At 41.4% G+C, this 22,425-nt stretch overlaps 2 protein-coding genes across 7 annotated transcripts in view; both read left to right on the forward strand.

Moving 5' to 3' along the window:
* LOC114547295 (perforin-1) overlaps nt 1-4,680 on the forward strand; it is a 53,120-nt gene extending 48,440 nt beyond the window's left edge. For 5 of the 6 annotated variants that reach the window (XM_028566611.1, XM_028566619.1, XM_028566585.1 and 2 more), the window contains one exon: nt 4,340-4,680. In XM_028566611.1, coding sequence (XP_028422412.1) covers nt 4,340-4,561 — 222 coding nt within the window. In that variant the 3' untranslated portion in view covers nt 4,562-4,680. Of the gene's footprint in view, nt 1-799; nt 846-1,134; nt 1,278-1,371; nt 1,511-1,623; nt 1,705-2,540; nt 3,029-3,124; nt 3,217-4,339 lie in introns of all 6 variants that reach the window. The other variant, XR_003691137.1, reaches the window with a different exon arrangement.
* Nucleotides 4,681-9,353: 4,673 nt separating this feature from the next.
* On the forward strand, nt 9,354-21,294 carry si:ch211-14k19.8 (flocculation protein FLO11). Its single transcript, XM_028565824.1, has 11 exons — nt 9,354-9,879; nt 10,614-11,000; nt 11,394-13,439; nt 13,521-13,609; nt 13,769-13,827; nt 14,321-14,484; nt 16,267-16,432; nt 16,972-17,163; nt 18,650-18,871; nt 20,648-20,807; nt 20,915-21,294. Exons 1-11 carry the CDS (start codon nt 9,837-9,839, stop codon nt 20,987-20,989), a joined length of 3,603 nt encoding a protein of 1,200 aa, XP_028421625.1. The 5' UTR covers nt 9,354-9,836; the 3' UTR covers nt 20,990-21,294.
* The last annotated feature ends 1,131 nt before the right edge of the window (nt 21,295-22,425 follow it).

Consider the following 22,425-nt stretch of genomic DNA (forward strand, 5'->3'; position numbering starts at 1 on the left):
TAGGTAAGAACGCAATCCGACCCAAGTACAGGAAGTTAACCAAGAACAGCGCATATACTAGCCTGCAATTTCAACTTGCACACAATTTACGGACTTATATATGATTTAAGGGATGATAAGTTTCGGATCCATAAGCTGTTCTGACCACACATCGCTGGTCGTCTGTGTGACATCATCAGTCTGTGTGACATCATCTTCTCTCTCTCTCTCCTTCACCTGCTATCTGTCAGCTGCTCACATTGTTCACCTTCTTTTAAAATTTTAGAAACACTGAAGCAGAACCAGAAAACCCAAGACTTTGTTATAAATTTGGTGTTGCTCCATTATTTGTGAGACCAGGAAGAGTCGGCGAGTTTCAGAGATTCTGTCCGATAAAAAAGTGACCGTTTCGACCATAGATATGATTTGGAATGTGTGACGTGTGTTTACAGTGTTTGGTGCATTTGACAAAGTGCAGTGTGAAAGCAAACCAAACCAAATAAAAAAAATGCAACAGTGGTGCAACTTCACCCCCGAATTGCAGTCCACCAAACTATAGGTGTGAAAGCCTCCTAAAGGTTGTTTTGTACCCGTTAGTCATGCAAGAACATATGATTTCAGTATGATGTGACAGCTCAAATCTGTTTTTTTGTTCACGAGTCACATCACAGGTCCAAAAGTCTCATTCGTAGCTTGTCTGTGAAGTAGGAACACACACAATATTCTAAAACTGGGTGTCTATACCCTTAATAACATTTGAAAAATGCTACAAAATGAAAAAGCTTTAATGGTTATTCTTTCCTGTAAATTGTGTCCACAGCTCACTGATTAACACTTTGACATCCCAGGACAGTCACAACTGGAAGGTGGGAAACTTCTCACAGCTATTGACATTAAATTATAATAATGTTATATGAATAGTATTATTATAACTGATAGATGTGTATTACGGAAGAGGATTAGGGCCACATGTGAAAAAATCTCAGAATTCTGACTTTAAACTCAGAACTCAAAAACATTTTCCACGGATGGCCCTATTCCTCTTCCGTATGTGTAGACATATGATTCTCTTATTATTTTACCAATGGATTGCCTCCTTTTTGGTGATTATGGGTAAACATCAATCAGTTCATGAGCTTTTATTTTTTTTATCAGGATGGCCTAAATATAGATAAGTTTGTGAGTGACGGCCTGGAGGTCGGAGGAACACGCTCCACTGCGCGTGCCTTTGCTACAGCGAGGACCAGAGAGGACCGCTACTCCTTCAGCACTCACATGGTCACCTGCAGCCATTATAGGTAGGGTGTGAAAACCATGCATCCCCACTGAAGTTTGGATTCTTCAGTTGTTTTAAGTTTTAGGATAATTTATTATTTGTCTCTTTGTGTCTAGTTACCGTGTGTCCCTCAAACCGCCCCTCAGCTCCGAGTTCAGTAAGGATTTGGCCAGGCTGCCGAGTTTCTACGTCTTCTCCACCAGGGCTCAGTACAATGAGCTCATACAAACCTATGGCACACACTACATCCACCAGGTGAAAATTCATACACACAGACCATTTTAATTTCCATTAATAATGTCCTTAATTCACCAATTAAAAAAACCCGCCATATTTCTTTTTCTTAACAACATTGTACTTAATTTCAGGTTTCCCTAGGGGGCCGACTCAGGCGAGTCACAGCTGTACGTACCTGTTTGTCCTCACTGAATGGGCTCTCCACAAACGAGGTACATGTAGCACACGTACCTTTTACAGTGTACGCAGTAAGCAAAGTGGATATTTGTACACACACTGCACATGCACACAGGCACAAAGGTTTTTACACTGCCTTGAAAGACTGTCAGAAAAAACATATTTTTGATTTATGCAAAAATTATTATACAGTAATGTAAATCAATTGTATGCTAAATTCATAAATGTCGAATGGCAAAAGGGAAGGACCCAAATACAGACAGTTCAGGCAGACAGGAAGAGTTCAGGGATTATAAAATGTGTAGATAAGTCTCATTGGCATGAATAGATACCAAATAGAAGTAAGTGAGAGTCCACAGGTAAACAGAAAAAAGGTGCAGCGAGACATTCAGGCAGGTAGGTACAGGTTCCAAGTTCTAGGTTAAAGGGTTATTAGAGAGTCGGCCTCTAGCTCACTAAGTAGATTTTGACCTTGTGTTCGCCCCATGTTGGCTGAGTCCTGCAGCGGCGCGGGTTCGAATCCAACCTGCTGCCCTATGCTGCGTGTCATCCCCCATCTCTTTCCTGTCTATCCACTGTCACTAATAAAGGGAAACAGTCCCAAAAAAAAGAAATCTTGAAAAAAAAGGATTATTAGAAGCAATCAGGCAACTGACAACTAACTGCCGTAGCAAGTAGAATGTGACAATTGTTACAAGGCTAAGCTAACCTGGGCTCGTTGAACAACAAAACATAAGGTTAACCTAGCTTGTAACATTAAAAATATTGTCTCTCCCTGAGTGTGTGCATTTAATGCGAGAATAAGACCTGTGCTGGCCTGGATGAATATAAATAGTATAGTAAACGGTATTGTTTCCCTCCTATCCTCTAGGTCCACTCCTGCCTATCACAGGGTATTTCTCTAGGCCTGGGGAAAGAGAAATTACCCGGTAACCAACCGTCTTGCACCAAGGTCTTACAGAACCAAGATGTCTCCACCTCGTACAGCTCTGGTCTCCACCAACACAACACAGAGTTGTCAGGAGGCACTGGTTGGTCGGGGGAGTTTTCACTTGCTCGTAATGACTCCCTTGGCTACGGGAATTGGCTGAAAACCCTTAAGGACAACCCGGATGTTGTTTTGTACTCCCTCAGGCCAATGTATGAGCTGATGCCAACTGAGACACAGAAGGCAGGGATGAAGGCAGCCATAGAGCAGTACTTAGAAGACAATGCCATGAGCAGCTTGCATAGCAAACCAAAATGCTCTCCTGACCTTGCTCACAACTGCTGTCCTCGAGAAACCCGGAGAGGAACAGTGGAGGTGACCATCATCCGAGCATGGGATCTGTATGGAGATACTAATAGCCAGACTGACAGGTGAATAAAATGAGGTCAGGAATTAAGATCTGAAGGTGGTATACCAAACAACATTAATTCAAGAGTTGCTTTTTCCTTGTTTCCTCCTATTCACAGCTATGCTGAGATGCGGTACGGATCCTTGTCGCAGGACTGACATGATCCAGTCAAACAATCCCTGGTGGAATGCTCGTTACGATCTGGGCAAGGTCAGTAAATCTTCTCATTACAGATCAGCTCAGTAGATCTGAAGTACTTTTAGATGAACTGTAGACTAGAGTTACTATTTCTATCATCTGTCTGAGCCTAGCATTGTAAAAAGATAAGTGTGTTACAAGTTACACTAGAAATATACCTGTTCAGGGCTGGAATTGCATGAGTGGCAATATTGGTCCTGTCCTGTTAGCTGATCAAATTAGCCAGCTGCAGCCAACAAAATGCATAGTCAACTAGAAATGAGAAGTCTGCTTTTGTTTACATCTGTTTAAAATTGAAGACCCATTTAAAAAAAATATCGTACACTGCATATGCATATGAGAGGTGTAGCAACATTAACATAAGGGGGGTGGTGTTTAACAAAGAGTCACTTGCAAACCATCTGACCAACACCCCAGGGACAGCAGTGGGCTATGAGATGATTTTTGCATAGTGGCCACACATTTCAACTTACTGGATACTCACATGATACACACTAACCCATTTTTGGATGAACAATCCATCTATCATGTCCACCATTATTGTTTTGAACAAACAGTTGCGGCCGGTGCCAGTAGCTCCTCACCGAACGCTGATTGGCTCGGTGAGCTGGTAGTTCAGACACAAACACACTAGGCTCGTTCGAGATGAACTGCGCCTCGCCTGTAAAATGCTACTCCGATCTCTGCAAAGTAAATTGAGATTTTGCAGCTGCTCCATCTGGCGCTTACCACCGCCCAAGACGATTGTGATTGGTTTAAAGAAATGCCCATGAACCAGAACACGTTTTTCTCCCATGCCGTAATGCTGTGTGGAATAGTAGTAATAATAATAATAATAATAATACATTTAATTTACTTTACATTACTTTACTTTTCATCAGAGATCTCAAAGTGCCAGTAGCCAGATCCTCCTCCGCTCCGCAGCGTGTGGATGGTTTGGCAAAGCGAGACTATGGTGTTTGTGACAGTAACAGTTTGTTCAAAACAACAATGGCGGACATGATAGACAGACGGTTCATCCAATCACCTGCCATGTATTGTTTAAAAGTGCCTGCCCTTTTCCAAACAGTTTCCAATGACAACTTCTTAGATGGTTCTGTGTTACTAGTTAATCAGGATGAGTTTTTTTATGAAGGTGTCCACAAACCATCAATTGAAGATGGAGGTCTGGGACGAGGACTGGCAATTCCATGACCTTCTGGGATCATGTGAGACGTTCCTGAAAGAGGGAACACACAGAGTCACCTGTCTGGCTGAGCCTGGCGGCTTTGAGTTCCAGTATACTCTGACCTGCGACCCTCATCTGACTGGAGACAGGTGTGACCGTTACAAACCATCCCACAGTACAATGCTGTAACAAACCAAAGAAGCAGCTTTTTCGCTTTGACAATGATTAAAAAAAAAAAAGATTTGACAACTTAAATTATGGTTAAATTCACATAGTGACTTATATTTACTATAAAATGGAAAATAATCATTTTGTCTGGTTTCAGCTGATTATAATTAAGAATATAGTATTAGTATATTAGTATAGTATTTTGATGTAATCATTAGTAACAATTAGCTGTTGAATTTTGGTGGGGGAGCGGTTTACATTAGCACTTATGTACCCGTTTATTTTCAAATTTCACTTAAAAAATCTGTCATATCCTTACTTTTTTTTGTGTCACCTTCTCTTACAAATAAAGACTGTGGTGGCAAATTTTATTTTAACCATTATTGATTAATGATTTTAACCATTTGCTTAAAGATTGTTTAAAACCTCCATAGAATGCTGTTCCTTCCTCTTAGACTCTTAAAGACTAGAGAGGGACAGCTGAAGCCATGAACTCTTAGCCTATAGAAGCTTTATTTTGAAGAGAGACTAGCCTCTCATTTGTTTAACTTTTTAGCAGACAAAGTCGAGAAGGCCACAAAACCATGTTTCCTTCTGCCTCCTGAGATAAACTGTTGTCTGGGCTAATGAAAAGAACAGGAGCAGAGGGGAAGGTGAGGATGGTTTGACTTTTCATGATGTCCTCTTTTCAACTCTGGCCAGGCCATAAAATAAAGTGAGAGGGGTGGCTTAAGAGAGGTTTTGACTATATGATGATGTGATGTTTAGATTTTAGTTTAGAAATGCTCATTCAGTTGTACCTGTGAATCTGTATTCTCATATTTTGCAAAATATAATAAATGCTCAAAGACCAGATTTTGGTTTATTTCTCAAACAGTCTTTATTCGTATTCATTTTTATCATTGATATTTATTAAATTCTGCTGCTGCAAGAAATTTCCATCACAAGACCCAAGTCAAACATGTGCTTCATGTCCTTAAAATGACAGGAAATATGACTGAGAATAGTTTTTTGTTTTTTCCTTGGCTCGGATCTCCTTTGGGCGGGTGGAATCAAGGATGCACTAATCTCGCATTGCCAGACCTTCCTTATCAGCGCTGCAAAGGAGGGTCTGGCTAGTCCACACAGCATTCTGGGATGGGAGAAAAATGTGCTCTAGTTTATTGGCATTTCTTTAAACCAATCACAATCGTCATGGACGACGCTAAGCTCCACACGGAGCCATTGCAAAATAGCCTCGGGAAGGAACTTGTTTAGGTAAAACGTGTACGGTCAAAAGGTGTTTTAGTCATCTGAGAGAAAACTCAGATTGGACAGGTAGTCTAGCTAGCTGTCTCGATTTACCCTGCAGACACAATGAAAGCGGAAGGAAACGGACATCGGCGAAAAGACATGCATTCGGCGGAATTTCCTGCGGCAACAGAGCAATTCCAGAAGTGGAATGTCGTGGATATAGACTAAGGATGCACAAACTGGGAATTGGGAAAGGGCCATGGGGGTCTTCTCCACATTCAGCACTGCAAATTGATGGGTTAGGTTGTTGTGGCACTCTTGTGCACTACATGGATTAACTTTATTGAACACAATAACCCAAATTAATATTTCACTGTGTGTTAGGGATGGGCGTTTCGATCCTGTGGTATCGATATATCAATATACTCACGCTACTCATTTGGCATTGATTTCCTTAAAAAAGTATCGATATAAACTAAAAAATAATAATTGGAGGTGTATGCATCACTTTCAGCTGTATTACTTACTTAAATGACTATGTGCCGTGACACCCCTGTACCTGGCGGCGTATTGAGCTGGCCCATGTCACGTGACAGGAGACGAGCGAATGAGCGTCAACGTGCGACCCAATGCGTGCGACACAGCCAAGTTCATTTTCTCAGGGAACAACTGTCATTCTTATGCAGGTTTATAGGATAAGGAAATCCTAGTTTATTCTGATCTTTATGACCTCTTGTTTTTGCTTCAGTGAAGTGTTACATGTTTACTTCTACAAAGAGGTTAGAAACATAACTGTTATGATGTATTACTTTTTTTTTCCTTTTAGCTTTTTCTACCAAGATTGGTATTTTTTCTTTTTTTGAGAAATAAGAAAAGTGAAAATGTGTATGTTTTTGTTCATATTTAATTTATTTCATTCATATTTATGTTATTTATTTTAATTTTAATTTTATTATGTATTGACCATAATACATTTTGTATAAATGGTCCGTATTTGTCTTGTGATTTGTCTTAAATGTAATAATATTTTTACTGACAAAAATTGCCAATAAGAAATTAATGGTATCGGTATTAGTATCGATGAAAATGCAAGAAAAAGTATCGGTATTGTATCGAATCCTAAAAGTGTGGTATCGCCCATCCCTACTGTGTGTGTGTGTGTGTGTGTGTGTGTGTGTGTGTGTGTGTGTGTGTGTGTGTGTGTGTGTGTGTGTGTGTGGTGTATTAGAGAGACATTTCTATCTGACACTCATCCTTACATTTCTAAAGGTTATTTAGCCTACAACACAAAGAAAACAAAACTAGCTGAAACGCGTTTGTTTTAGACAGCTCATTAGAAGCCTACTTATCTAAGAGTGCCAGTGTTTGGTTTTCTTCGAATCCTTTCAATGCAAGACTTTTACACAGGCCTATAGCCTACTACAGAAGGCAATGTTTTACAGTGGATCGAAATATTTCCTGTGCGACTGGTACCAGGCAACTGCCTCAGAGCTGTCTGTTTGGCAGCTTGTTTTGGAGTAGCGCAATTCCGCCCCAGTGTGGCCAAAAAACAATTAGCAATAGAGTTGTAGGCATAGGGTTGTAGGCAGACATGGGGGACTCGAGTCACATGACTTGACTCGAGTTAGACTCGAGTCGCAAATTTTACGACTTGAGACTTGCTTGATTAACATTCATAAAAGACTCGACTTGACTTTGACTTGATATTCATGACTTGAGACTTAGACTTGAGTCAAATGACTTGAAATGATTGATTTTCTGTTTAATAAATATATTTTTCCCCTCTGATATTGAGGAGGAGTTCATTTTACGATTTTAGTGCTATTGCATGCGCAGGAACCGTTCATATGATGACGCGGCGCGCGGCGGCAGACCGTCAGTAAACAACACTGGCTATGGCTAGTAACTTAACGTCATGGATCCCTCTCATGGGCGCCGATACCGTGGGTGCTCAAGCTCCGGAGCACCCACGGAAAATACTGACCGCCCACGAGTGCCAGACTGCCAGTTCATTTTTACGTGAATCTAAAATTAAACACTGCAGTTGTGGAGCGTCTGTCATAGTGTGATTGGTTATGTCGGTGGCATTGATTCTTAATTTCCCACGAAGCTGATCGCGGTTACGTGCCAGTTAAACTTTTCATCTCCAATCCTGTCTGTATTTGTGAGAAGTGGCGCTGTCCTGGTTTTATTATGGCGTGTGTGTTCGTGTCGGCCGCTGTCCGTTTCCTAAGGTTCTGAAATGCAAACACTTTTTTTGTAAAGGGTGTGCGCGTGTGAGCACCCACGGAGGAAAACATAAATCTGCGCCTATGTCCCTCTGCATAGAAAATAATAAAGTTTGGCTATAATGATTACACATCCGACCAGGCAAAGAGAAAACATATGGCAGTTTGCAAGGTCTGCAGTACTTATTTCCGACGTCGAATTTCATCAGACACTTCAAATCGGGAGAGATTCGGGTTCCAGTCCCCATATTCAGCTGAACCACTATTTGGACATTTGTGATGGACAGAAGTACCTTCAGTTTTGGGCCATGAATAAGCACAAAACCCTCCCTTCTTTGTTGAGCGAATAAAACTAGGCACACATACACAACACAAACTTCTCTCTCTCTCTCTCTCTCTCTCTCTCTCTCTCTCTCTCTCTCTCTCTCTCTCTCTCTCTCACACACACATGCAGACGTATGTGAATAAAGCTAGGCAGACATACAACACACTGCACTCTTACACACACGCACATTCACTCACCAATATTAATAACTTTTCACTCTCTCTTTCTCAAACACGCACACATTCACTCACAAATACACTGTCAAATATCAACATATACTTTCCATTCCATGTGATAAGCAAAGGTGGTGGGATTCAGCTACTCCTAAAGAATATGTTTTGTTCTTTAAGAGAAGGAAAGGTTAAAGGATGTGTTTCTGTCTCATAAAAGTGAGGCATGTTTGAAGAATATTATTTGACTTAGGAACCATTATACTTTAATTGTTTGAAGGAATTTCATGATTTAATGTCATGTTTGAGGCATATTGAACAATGTTGATTTATTGTTGGCCTAATATCAGTTTTAGGCTGTGATTTTTTTTATCTGTGTTAATTTAAACTCTTCAATGTATGTGGACGCAATGTCTTTTGAGTAAAAAATGCAAATAAAACTCCAGCAGTTCATAATCACTGTCTTTAGCTTGTTTAAAAATGGAAACTTTTGTATGACTTGACTTGTGATTTGCTTGACCAAAGTTATGACTTGACTTGACTTGCTTGATTGTCACAAAAAATGACTTGACACTTGAAGGTTAAGACTTGAGACTTGCTTGCGACTTGCCCATGTGTGACTTACTCCCATCTCTGGTTGTAGGCTAGTAATTCAATTACTAGCCTACAACTCTATTGCTTATCTGTTAGAAGCCCATGTGTGATGATGAGGGATATTGAAGCAAAACCCAAACGAGCCATTCTGTTCGGGTAGCTTACCGGATTTTGGTTTCCAACACTCTCTATCTGTCAGACAAACAGACTGTATAAAAAGTAGGAGGTCTGACACACAAATGTAAATGTAAAAGCGCTAATGAACTGGCCCGCCCTGTTATGTCTTCATGCCTCCTGTGGTAAAGGTTTCCTGTGTTGAGTTTAAGCATGTGTGTAAAAAGCAGCCCCTGCCGCGACCGCTGGATTCCTTCCTCTCATCTTTGGAAATGCCAAACGGAACAGCCTGGAGGCGGTGTAAGAGCCTCTCTCCCTGCTGTCCCTCTGTCCATCCCACATTACAGGACATACCGTCCGACACACGTGTATCTCATTTAGGTGACTGTGCGGCGCTGAGAGCCCCGGACAGCACAGCGGTTTCCGTTAGAAGGAAGTTTCTGACCTGACGCCTCTCCGTTTTCGTTGGGACTGTAGCTTACGCAGGAAAACTGGAGATCATTTTTCGCTTTGCGCTGTTCGGTCGTAGCCTAGGCTACTCCTCATAACGCACAGATAATTGTAAATCTGAACAATCTGTATGGATTTGGGATTAATAGGATCTCCGACACTGAAATGTCTCAGGATTGGAAATGCAGCTCCACGTCTGCCTGTTGCTTTTTATTATCACAACAGGTAAGGAAATCTGCTAGTGCCTGGAAACTGTTATATATCCTGTTGTTTACACTATTATACTATATCCTTTTGTTATCATAGGGCTTTGTAGCAACTGGACACACATTTGTCTTATTACTAAAACTGATGTTTCAGTTTAGTTTAAATTCAGTCACAATAGTGCATGCTCTGTTGTCAATATGATATAGGTTGGTAGGTTTCTGTATAATAGAGCCAGATCCAATTCTAAGGGGCCAATAGATGAATATATGGATAAGAAAAGAGGAAAAGATCTGTGATCTGTTGCTGCAAAATTAAGTTTCGTTTTCACAAATGTTCTCTTAGTTTTGCTTTTACTTTTTCCTTTAAAAAAAAAAAAGAAGAGATTATCTGAGAATGAATAGCCCTTTGGTTAAACTGCCCACAATATATACTCTGACACTGACATCTCTCCACTAGTGTCGATAGCGTGTGTGTGTGTGTGTGTGTGTGTGTGTGTGTGTGTGTGTGTGTGTGTGTGTGTGTGTGTGTGTGTGTGTGTGTGTGTGTGTGTGTGTGTGTGTGTGCAACTGTACTAACAGAGTGAAAATGTAATTTCCCCTCATGGGATAAATAAAGGCATGTCTTCTTCTTCTTCTTCTTCTTCTTCTTCTTCTTCTTCTTCTATCCATAATGAACTAGCTTTCACTGCAACATCACACAAAGGTTAGGAGAAATATGCCAGAGTTTACCAACATCTTTATTTCTTTCCTCAGATAAAACATTGGCCTTGTCGCCCAACCACTGTGGTGGAAATGTCAGCCTGGACCAAAAGCCTGCTGGTCTCATCAATCTCACTTTACCTGGACTTTTTACTGACACCAACAACAGACCCAACCCATTGAACCACCAGTCTGACAAAACCATAAGTGTTTCAACTTGCACTTGGACGATAGGTATTCCTTTGGGTCAGACGGTACTTTTAAAGTCAGTATGGTTGGAAAGTGGTTTGAGCGTATCAGTGCGCTGTGTTTTGAACGAGGAAGATCAGGTCCTGGAGAGTGGGGGGACGGCTCTGCTCTCCGGCTGTGATGGGAACAAAGCCACCTTCAGTTGGACAGGACCAGGACGCTCCTCGAATGAAATTCAGCTGTTCTATTATGGTGAGAAACCATAACTCAATTATCTAGTTTAATTTATTGAGTCAGGACGGCCCACTTTCCTTCACCCTGATCACGAGAGTTTGATCTAATTGTTGTAATAACATTTGGATTTGTTTTTGAGCTTCACTTTTAGCTTTTTTATTTTTTTTACATTTTGTTGTGTCAAAGAATACATGAAAAGCATTTTTTGGTTACAGTAGAAGTAAAGTATGGTTACCTCAGCTGTACGATGTGTAACTGTGGAAACATTCTGTGGAAATGTATTGTTCAAACTGTCCTGTGAGCTGTAAATCTGTCGGAAAGTTCTTATCACATGTCGTGTTGTTGTGATTTCCACTCCGTCTCTCCTCACCCTCTCCCTCTCTGTTTTTGTGTTTGTTCCTGGTTATCCAGTCCAGGAAGATGAGAGGAATTCCTCAGAGGACCACACCAGCCCACATTCAGACCAAGACCTCTTGCGTTGGTCTCCGACAGGAACCAGCTTTACAAGCACTGCTCCTGTTGGTCAAGAGGTGGTGAGAGGAACACGAGGGGGCAGAGGTCGCCTTTACGAAGGTCTGGAGTGGAGTTCTGGGCCTCAGTCTGTGTCTAGTCCCTCCTCTCAGGGACAGAGGCTGCTGCCCTCCACCTCCCCCCTGCAGGGACTCACTGTGGCTGGGAGAGCCGATAGGGAAACTCTCCCTCTTCCTGAGGAAGAACCAAACAATGGAGCGGATACATCTGGAGCTGCTCACCTCACTGATGGCAAAATGTCTGCCAGGCAGAGAACACGCCCCTATTTTCTGCAAACACTCAGTACAGATACGCTGTTTCACACATCAGACACCGCATACACAGAGAAACAATCAGGCAACGAGCTCCCTCAAACCCAGATGGCACTGACACATGCAACAGCCAGTAGCTCCAACGCCTTGCGTGGCACAGATATACACAAATATACAGACACTCAGACATCTAAACCATCTATAACTGTACAAGCTCAACCCATCGTGTCCAGCTCCAGCGCCCCACCTCTCACCTCTTCTCCCCATTTGCTACCTTCCAGGACAACCTGGGAGAGTGGTACCATCCTAATCCCACATGGTGGAGCTGTTAGTGGGGCACCTGGAGAAAAACGACTCCATTCCTGGAGGAGCCAGCGAAGCACCGCCAGACTTAACTCTGATCTGACCTCCGCCATCACCTCTGATCCTTTAAAATCACCCACCGAACTTCAGCAGGATGACTCAAGAGGCGCGCACACTGATACTGAACCCACTGCATCATCATCGTCATCCTCACACGGCTCCAGCTGGACTCCTTCGTCCGCCACCCACATCACAGGGCATGACACAACCTTTGATGCTGTCGAGGCTGCTTCATTTCATCCGAACATTAGTCAAACTGACTCATCTCTATCAGCCGCATCAGATGTTAACCGTCAAACTGCTGCGCTTGAGTCTTCTGATAAATTTGATAACACGGAGATGCTTCACACTTTCGCTTCTTCCACGCAGAGTCAAACAAACTCTCCACGAAGCACGGAGAGCCTCACACGCTCGCCACTCCCTGACACGTCCTCCCCATTCACACAGACAAGTAACAAAGAGACACAAACAGCAACACAAAGTACACACAGAAATGTTGTTAATGCATACATGACTACTAACACTATCTCCTACTCGCCTGACATTACCAAAGTTGATGACCGGAGTTCGAGTTTCCCCAGTCCTTCTTCTTCTACACCAAGAGCAGCTCTGACGCTGGGAGATGTAGTCCAGAACTCCGCCCCCACAGGAGCCACTACTGACACTGAAACATACACACTGCATCCCACTTACACAATCTTACGTGACAGCTCGTCTACAGATTCATCGACTCCTGTTCCTCTTTTGTCATCCAGTTCATCCCTACACTCATACACCCCTTCATACACGCTTCAAACACACACTACTTTTCCTGGTAGTTCACATTTAACGCACACACCCCCGCCGTTCCTCTCCACTACCACTGAATCCGCTGGGCACACAGCCCTGAACAGCCATAAAAACACACCTAAACCATCACAAACTTCAACAATCAAATCTGTATCTTTACACACACCTCATACACAGAACCACCTGCCTTTGGCATCTTCTACTGATGTCCCAGTTATGCATGAACAGACCCGCAACTATATTACTACTACACATACTTCTCTGCTCTCACTCATAACTGCAAAATCAGATAATGGAGATAGAGAGGTAGAAGTAGTTAAAGAGGATGAGTCTTGGCAATGGTTTCCCAGCAGCACAACCACACAAACTCCCACCGCTGGATCTCCATTTGGGACAACCCCAGACCCCAGCCAAGAGAACCATTTGGCACTCACATCTTCTGTTTTAACCTCCACTTGGAGCTCCACAACTAGTCAGACACCAAAGTTCTACATTGTGCCAAACCAGCCTACAGCCATCAGAGGTATTTGTTTTATTTGTGTGTAATTAAACCATAGGTTGGGGTGTCCAGGCCTGTTGTAATGGAAGTATTTGTTCTGTCCAGTGGAGTCCATTGAGCTGCTGCTGCAGATCATTGTTGGAGAATCCAGGTCGTCTTTAACTTCAGGTTTGGAGAAAGACACCACTGCCTGGGTAAGAGATTATGTGTACACACACACACACACACACACACACACACACACACACACATACTGGCATGCAAAAAAGCACATATAAGTAATGTTATTGTACAATAGCTTTAGAGTTTGATTTAGTAACTGCTACAAAGTTCTAACTCCCTGTTTCTTTTAGGTGGAGCCGTACCTACAGAAAGCTCCGGGGTTCAGCAGACTGCTGGGAGTCTGGAGCAGGTGAGGTCTTCCAGAGTACAGATATGTTCTGTAGCTACAGTAAGCTCCAGTCAGCTCAAGTTAGTGTCTCTCATATATTACCATTAAATTCAAGTTACAAGTTTTAAACACAACATTGACAATTTAACACACTATAAAGTTGTTTATGCATCCAGCAGACCTATCTATTCATTTGAAGTTGTGTTTTTCCAATTGACAAATGTAAATAAAATGTTCAGTCTCCTTTTTAGCTCTCTTGTGGTCTCCTCTTAACTCCCGAGGAGGGAAATATTTGGCTGTTTAGCTGAATGCTGCACTATGTCCATCAGCTACAGTACTTGCTAACTATCTTCCATTTGAATATACCTTCAGAGAGGCAAATAATTGTTGTTGAATAACCTTATGAGTTTTTCATAAAATCGGATGCCAAGCTCTGTGACTTGAATATAATGGTAATACATGACAGGCACAGACTGGGGTTACGTTTCATAAGTTGAATGTGCTGTTGTCTTAGTGGCAATGCAGTGCAGAGTCTGGTGGAGTTTAAAACCAGTGGGGCTCTGCAGTGGCTCAGCATGACTGGACCCACATCACTGATGGAACGAACAGGACTAGCTCAGGCGGTTTGTGACGGGAGGAGCTTCAGATCATCCAAGATCACCAACATCACACTGGGAGGTAAGGCTAGGTTGAGATGGCCACCTATAAGCTGACCCAAGATTCCTAACTTTTGGGCCACCCTTGTGGCCTAGTGATTTAAGGCGAGTCCGGCCGAGGACCTTTTGTTGCATGTCGTTCTCTTTCTCTCTCCCCTGGTTTCCTGTCATCTCTACTTAGGCACAAAAAATACTTTTAACAGCCAGTGTAGCAGTCAGCCACAGTGGCTACATTTACCTAGGAGGGAACTCCATTCTTAACCTGCTTACTCAATTAATCTGGTTACAGACAGACCCATGTAAACATTATAACTCAGTTAGATTGATTTAATTAAGCTCATAATCCAGTTAATGAGAAATCTCATTAATGCGTCTGGTTTACTCAATGTGTTATTGTGGCATGTAATCATCTTACTGTACTCCTTTTACTTTCGATTGTTGTGCTGTGGCTGCATGTTTGTGAGGGGACAAATTAGGTTAGTGCATTCTGATTGTAGATCATTTGGTGCAATAAGGATACTTGTTTGCACTGTATTAAATAATACAGTATAAACAAAAGTCGACCAACTCTGCATGTAAACAGTCACTAAATTACGCCATACGGACTTCAAAACATATATATTTATTGTTTTATTTGTTAATTTTCTGGCACACATGCCCCGCTATCTGCAAGGTATTTTAGCTATTGTTTTAACATTGACAAGGACATTTAAAGGATAATGCTGGTAATATTCTATATTTGGTACAGTCAACAAACCCCTTGGGGAGTATCCTACTAACAAGTATTCTTTGTGTAGCCAATGCCTGATATATCTTATTCCTTTGTGCCATAGAGCGCCATTGTTATCCAGAAACTTTTTTTTTTTTTAAACCATAAATAAGTCGCACTGTTGCACTGGGCGGCATGTACTGTCAATATGATGAACATGGCCACTGCTGTTTAGTTTAAGTCAATTCCAATGTGCTGCTGTGAATACTCAGCACTGCACCAAATGTGTATTAATCCGCAGCATAAAATAGTTCCCAACAAATGCACTATTTACTCCTGATTGAGTAACGTTTGTTAAAAACTACGGTTCTCAGATGATTTTAGGTCCCATGACATGAAAATTTCACTTTATGAGGTGTTTTAACATTAATATGCGTTCCCCCAGCCTGCCTATGGTCCCCCAGTGGCTCGAAATGGTGATAGGTGTAAACTGATCCCTGAGTATCCTGCTCTGCCTTTGAGAAAATGAAAGCTCAGATGGGCCAATCTGGAATCTTCTCCTTATGAGGTCATAAGGAGCAAGGTTACCTCCACTTTCTCTGCTTTGCCCGCCCAGAGAAGAGAGAGAGACATAATGTCTTTCAAACGAGCAAAGTGGCCGATGGTCAAGGCCACACCACCACCCTCCTCCTTGCCCCCCCCCCCCCTCCTCAATAGCTACAGACACAGAAATGTCACATCCTAAGGAAAGCTCATTGTGGGACTGGCTCTACTGGCAGTAATTCTGCACCAAGGCTGAATTTTGGGAAAGAGACTTCAGATACAGTATTAGGGGACCACTGAGGCCTATATAAAAGCATCCTAAGAGCACCATGTCATGGGACCTTTTAAATAAATGACCCAAACATATTTGTGACCCATTTTTAAAGATTTACCTCTTCAGGAGGGAATGAGCTTGGGAGTGCCAGAGACAGGGTAGGGAAGTACTGAGACTGACTAACACAATGTATTTGTTGTTGTTTTATGGCATTTCTTGATAGTAATAAAACTGTAGAAATAACATCAGCCTCATCCTTCAACACATCTTCCCTCCAGGTCTGCAGGGTGATGTGTGTGACTGGTTACTGCAGTGTCCAGCAGGCTACAAGTGTGTGTTCCAGCCTGGCTCTTCAAACTCCAGCTGTTCTTCTGTCTGCCACTTTGACTACTGCCACCACCATGGCATCTGTACTCACCACCCGGGCCAACGTCCAGTTTGCCAGTAAGAGCACAGAGGCACTAATACACACATTTAGGGCTGGCAAATAATTCAGTATGATAATTTATCATCTTTCAACAGAATCATATTGTGATTAAATCATATTGATTGTCTAAATTGATAATTACAAGCACATACTAACGAAATTTTTTCCAGAAAATCTGTTGTGAAACATGTTGAGGTAATATCCTTTTGAAGAATTGCAGATATGTTTTAACATCACACTATTTTTGTGCATGCATGTAAACATAGTCAGTATATAGCTAGAATTTTATTTTACATTTTTTCTCTATAATTTCACTTAAAACTGTTTACCAAATTATTGATGATTATTTATCTAAAATCTCATTGTAAAAACTATTTTGTGAAAGCACTGATTGTCAACCCTACAATATTGTCGCAATATCAATGTATTTGGTCAAGAATATTGTGATATCTGTTGTTCTCCATATCGCCCATCCCTACATACGCAAATTTTGTATCGCTCTTGTCCATCCAAGGACGTTTTGTGCATCAAAGCATCTTTTTTGTTTGTTTCTCAGCTGCCTTGTTGGAGAGGACTTCTGGTACATGGGTCAGAGGTGTGACATGAGGATGACTCGAGTGCGGCTCGTGGGCGCATGTCTTGCCATCTTACTCCTCATGGTGACAGTGATTGGCGTTTTGGCCTTTGTGGCAGTGCGACGTTACCGAGCCATTCTGATCCAGGCCAAAGTAGATCAGACTCGGAGCAGGTATGCACTGACTCACTGTCACTGATGTACACGTAAAATTACAGCTCACAACATACAACCTGCAACACAAAGATTAATACACACAATTCACAGATATCACACAGATACCCTGTGCATGACATGTTGTGTAAACAATTAGATGTTTCGACGATGATCTAGTTAAAAGAAATATGTTGAAAATAAATGAAATAACAGTGGGTGTTGAACAGTCCTGTGGGCTTCTGGGTGGACCTTAAAATAACAGAGGAAACACACATTAACACACACACACCTTTGGTAAACATAAAAATACAGTTGACTTAACGTGACTCCAAATGACTCAGATTAATGTGACATACGTGGAACACAATGGACACCTTTTGGGGAGATCATGTGTTGTGATCAGGGAAGGGAAAACTCAACACTGAGATGGGCATAACTACACACAAACAGTAATTGTAATTAAAGTAATGTCCACTAGGTGTCACAGTCTGGCTGCCAAACCACAAACTGAAGATGAATGCTGCACTGTAGACTCTTGGAAAATGTTGAGATGGTCAGACTGAATCCAAATGTCCACGGTTTGGACTTGCAGACAATGACATGTTCACTGTCATCACGTTAAGTCTGTTAGGGTGCTGGGCCTCGAGGGGATAAAATGTGTTATAAGACAGGACTTCAGACCTCACTTTCATGTTGATGAATCAAAATTTCTGTTACCCTCATAGGCCTACTGACATTTACAATGTATGCAAGATAAACCTCACATACACCAAATAAGAATATTATGGCTTATAAATGATGTGTAGTTTACAGTATTGGACTGCTTTATTATTACCATCATCATCTTTAATTTCTTGTCACATCCATATTGCTATGAACTATGGGTAATCTTCCAAGCAAAGTCTGGAGAAATCTGTACCCCAAGCAGACTGTCTGGAAGTCTCCTTGAGGGCCTTGTGTGGACATGTTGAATAGTAGTTATATAGGTAAATATAGACTGCCTTCTGTTTTTGAACATTGGGATTCAGCCTCTTAAAGCTGCACTGACCAACATTTTTATGTTAAAACAGTTGTCGTCTGAACCTAAGTCACAGAATGGGAGGGAAGAGTTTTATCCTCTGTAGTTTCATCCTATTGCTGAGACTAACTTCTAATATTGGGTATTGATACAGACAAGTTCAGACAGGAGTCGGAAGTTAAGCCATAAATCACCAGTAGGAAGAGAAGTTCTGTCCAGAGAAAGTTGGGCTCTTAGATCAGAGTTTTACTTTCTCCAGCAGGACCACCCAACAAGCGAGCACAGTTTACTGTACTGAAGTCATTTTTACCTTTCCCCCCCATTGTTTGCTTTTTGCATTTTTATTTTCAGCGAGACTCAAAACTGCCATAAAATGACAAAAAAAAAAAAGATTCTTACTCAAACCCATATCAAATTTGACCACATACAATACATATTGTAACCTGTGAATATTAATTCAAACATTAGGATTTGTTGTGTGTGCAGCTATCGCAGGTTCAACCATTTTGATGAGCTGTCAGGACGGTTCTGGTTGCGTTCGTGGGCAGGATCAGCAGACTCACTAGATAATCCCGCCTTTACACGCTCCGATGAGTTACTGCACCTGCGGGCGCTCGACCGCCCCTGCTGTTACCACGACGACACGCTGTCACTGGCCTCCACCTGCGCCAGCCACGGAACACGCATCAATACAATCTACCCCCACAGGTACACACACACACACACACACACACACACACACACACACCACGTGTCAGTCCAATATTACACATGAATGGTTCATATGCTTAACAGTATGAAAATGTTATTGATCAGGGAGCAAATGTCTGTCCTCAATCTGTCTGTCTAAAATATGAAAAAATGCTACAGTATGCATAAGATATAACCTACATGTGCCTGTACTCTACTATCAAGTTTACACCATGTAAAGCAACATCAGATTTAAGTGGTAACTAAAAACTAAACAAAAAAATGCAGCCATCACTCTAAGGTGGATGAGAATTAGCCTACCCATGGTAACAGAAAAAAGATTTCTTATCTAAACAGGCTGGTTTTAAAAAAAGATCTGTCCAGGAACTGTCTACTTTTGCTTCCAATGAAATGTTAATTTGGGGGTCCAAACAGAAATTAGATCAGATCTACAAACCTGACTTAGACACACACAATCTGCAATAATACATCACAAAGACAAACTGATTATGCTTTTAAAATTGCATGCATTGAAGGTGGCGTCAGCAATTCTGGAGAAAGATTGTTAATTAAGAGCTCTCGCTCCCACTTCATTTCTCTTTATAACCCATAGCCTTTCCTCTTTCTGAGAATTAACAGAATAGTGTTGTGTTCCTCCCTTTACAGAGCCAGGGCTGTGTGTGAACACAAGATTTTCTTTCAGCGCGCAAACAGAATGGACAGCTAGCGAATTGTAAGGAGATATTCGCTGAATTTGACAAAAAGTGTATTGGATTAAAATCACCTTTTAAACCTTTTTCTTTAATAGAGCTCAACAGTCCTGCCCACAGCGGGTTCCGGAAGTAAAAATACAACCCATAAAATCGTAACAGTCGATGGTAGACTTAAAACCAGCTACGACATGACTAAGTGATTGTATATTCTCATATACAGTACAGGCCAAAAGTTTGGACACACCTTCTCATTCAATGCATTTCTTTATTTTCATGACTATTACATTGTAGATTCTCACTGAAGGCATCAAAACTATGAATGAACACATTATGTAATTATATGGAATTATGTACTTAACAAAAAAGTGTGAAATAACTGAAAACATGTCTTATATTTTAGATTCCTCAAAGTAGCCACCCTTAGCTTTTTTGATAGCGCTGCAAACCCTTGGTGTTCCCTCAATGAGCTTCATGAGGTAGTCACCTGAAATGGTTTTCACTTCACAGGTGTGCCTTGTCAGGGTTAATTAGTGGAAGTTCCTTTATTAATGGGGTTGGGACCATCAGTTGTGTTGAAGTCAGGTGCAGAAGTCAGGTTGATACACAGCCGACAGCCCTATTGGACAACGGTTAGAATTCATATTATGGCAAGAATCAATCAGCTGAGTAAAGAGAAACGAGTGGCCATCATTACTTTAACAAATGAATGTCAATCAGTCCGGAAAATTGCGAAAACTTTGAATGTGTCCTCAAGTGCAGTCGCAAAAACCATCAAGCGCAAACTGGCTCACATGAGGACCGCCCCAGGAAAGGAAGACCAAGAGTCACCTCTGCTGCTGAGGATAAATTCATCCGAGTCACCAGCCTCAGAAATCGCAAGTAACAGCAGCTCAGATTAGAGACCAGATGAAGGCCACACAGAGTTCTAGCAGCAGACACATCTCTAGAACAACTGTTAAGAGGAGACTGCGTGAATATATATATATATATATATATATATATATATATATATATATATATATATATAACATATAGACAGTGTCTGTGTAAATAATCCCTAGGCTCTCTGTGTTCCCTGTAGCTCTCAGTATGGTTGGAGGGGAAGCGAGATGAGCATGGGGGATGGTGTGTTGGACTCAGGTAAGGCCAGTGATCTTTCTGTTTGTAGCTGGCCTGTGGAACCCATTCAGTGGACTCCCTTCCCACTTCTGCAGCAACTGGCTTCCCACAGGACACCCGCAGTGAGTATTTGACTGTGTGATTGTGTGTGAGAGACAGAAAACGAGAGAGACCGAGAGAGAGACTTGTATATCTGGTTTCATTATGTGTTGTTTCCCTGTGAAACCAGGTGAGGGTGTCGAGGCCACGGTCCTACTGTGAAGGCATGGAGCTGGTAGACCTGGGGAAGAGCTGGACTGCTTGACACACATAAAGAAGAATCAATCCAATGTTGACACTGGTATTTGCAGCTCATTTGTTCATTGTAGACCTCAAATGTTCTTGTTTTGTTGATAAAAACTTTATTTGTGTATATAAGTGTATATTTTGTTATGTTGTTGCTACGTCATCCAGTTTGAATCTCCAATCTCTTTCTTATATGCTCACTCAGATAAGATGTAGGATATACTGTAAAGTAAGAAAAACAAAGATGCAATCTAAATGTCTGTGGCACCGAATCTTATATAATGCTTTAATAAATAAATCTTACTCAGGGCAAGAATAAATGTATTCTGTTTTTTGCTTTTGGCAGTTAATACATGTTTGTCCTTGTGCATTTAAATATTATTATACATTATGTCATCATTTAGCAAGGAAAGTTTATTTGTAGCATATTACATACAACCGGAAGTTGAATTGTTTTACAAAATGCATTGTAACATTTTACAGAAAGCACATCAACCATTAAAACACAAGTAAGTCATAAAATAAATTAAAAATAAATGGGATTAATTACTTATCCTTTCAAACTACCTTCTGGTTTGTTCCCGGCATGACTGGTTTGCCAGCTGTGCAAGGTAGGTAACTGCTCTGCAGCCCCAAAAGCCCCAAGTTTTTGTTTGTATGTAATGTGATTAATCACAAATTTCTTTTAAGAATTTGCACAGTACAAGTACGCTATCAACTAAGGTGTGTCCCGTACTAGTACTGTGCCTATTCTTGTGGTCCTGTCTGATAGAGGGACCCTGTGTCACTTTATTAGGAATCCTAAAAAAAAGTTTTCTGCCTCTCGGCCCCCTAATCTGGTTCAAGGTCTTTGGTAACTAAATGTTGTTCTCCGTGTTTAGTTTGGACTATGAAAATTGTTAACTGCTTCACAGCAGATTACATAAGAGGAAGAGAGAGGGCTCATATGGGTAAAGACAGTGAGAGGTGTATTTTGGCCTAAAGTAATGTAAAATAGTAGTAAATTTACCTCTATTCAATGACACATTAAACTCCAGTGCAAAGACCTCAGAATTGGTGTGATGTGTTCACTAGACTGGAGTTTTTAGGGGAATTTCTCTTTAAATTAGTATCTTCTAATATTACATTTCAAAGAGTATTTCACATACCTTCTTCCTCTCTCTGTCTTACTTGAGCACACACAAGCCACACCTCTCAATGCTGTGTATGAACCTTAGCTGGAATGTGATGCCATAAATGACTGGGAAAGACTGTTACAGAGTGCAATAGGCTAATATTTACACTGCATTGCACTCCTATAATTGTCCCTGTCCTGGGAAAAGGAATAAGGGAGTGATTGATTCAGAGAGAGGGGAAATGTGGCGAATAAAGGAAGAGCGTGAATGTGTGTTCAAGGGAGAGAGAGAGAGCGCTAGACTCTAGAGATAAGGATGAGTGAAAAGTGGACAAAAGCTA

The sequence above is a fragment of the Perca flavescens genome, chromosome 2 (assembly GCF_004354835.1).
Source record: "Perca flavescens isolate YP-PL-M2 chromosome 2, PFLA_1.0, whole genome shotgun sequence".
NCBI classification, from domain to species: Eukaryota; Metazoa; Chordata; class Actinopteri; order Perciformes; family Percidae; genus Perca; species Perca flavescens.

Bases quoted from the DNA above. Each gene is read 5' to 3' on its own strand.
- si:ch211-14k19.8 (XM_028565824.1), top strand. From the start codon at position 9,837: ATGCAGCTCCACGTCTGCCTGTTGCTTTTTATTATCACAACAG. The intron at 13,440-13,520 runs GTATTTGTTTTA...TGTTCTGTCCAG, and splicing joins CCAGCCTACAGCCATCAGAG to TGGAGTCCATTGAGCTGCTG. The intron at 13,610-13,768 runs GTAAGAGATTAT...TGTTTCTTTTAG, and splicing joins AGAAAGACACCACTGCCTGG to GTGGAGCCGTACCTACAGAA.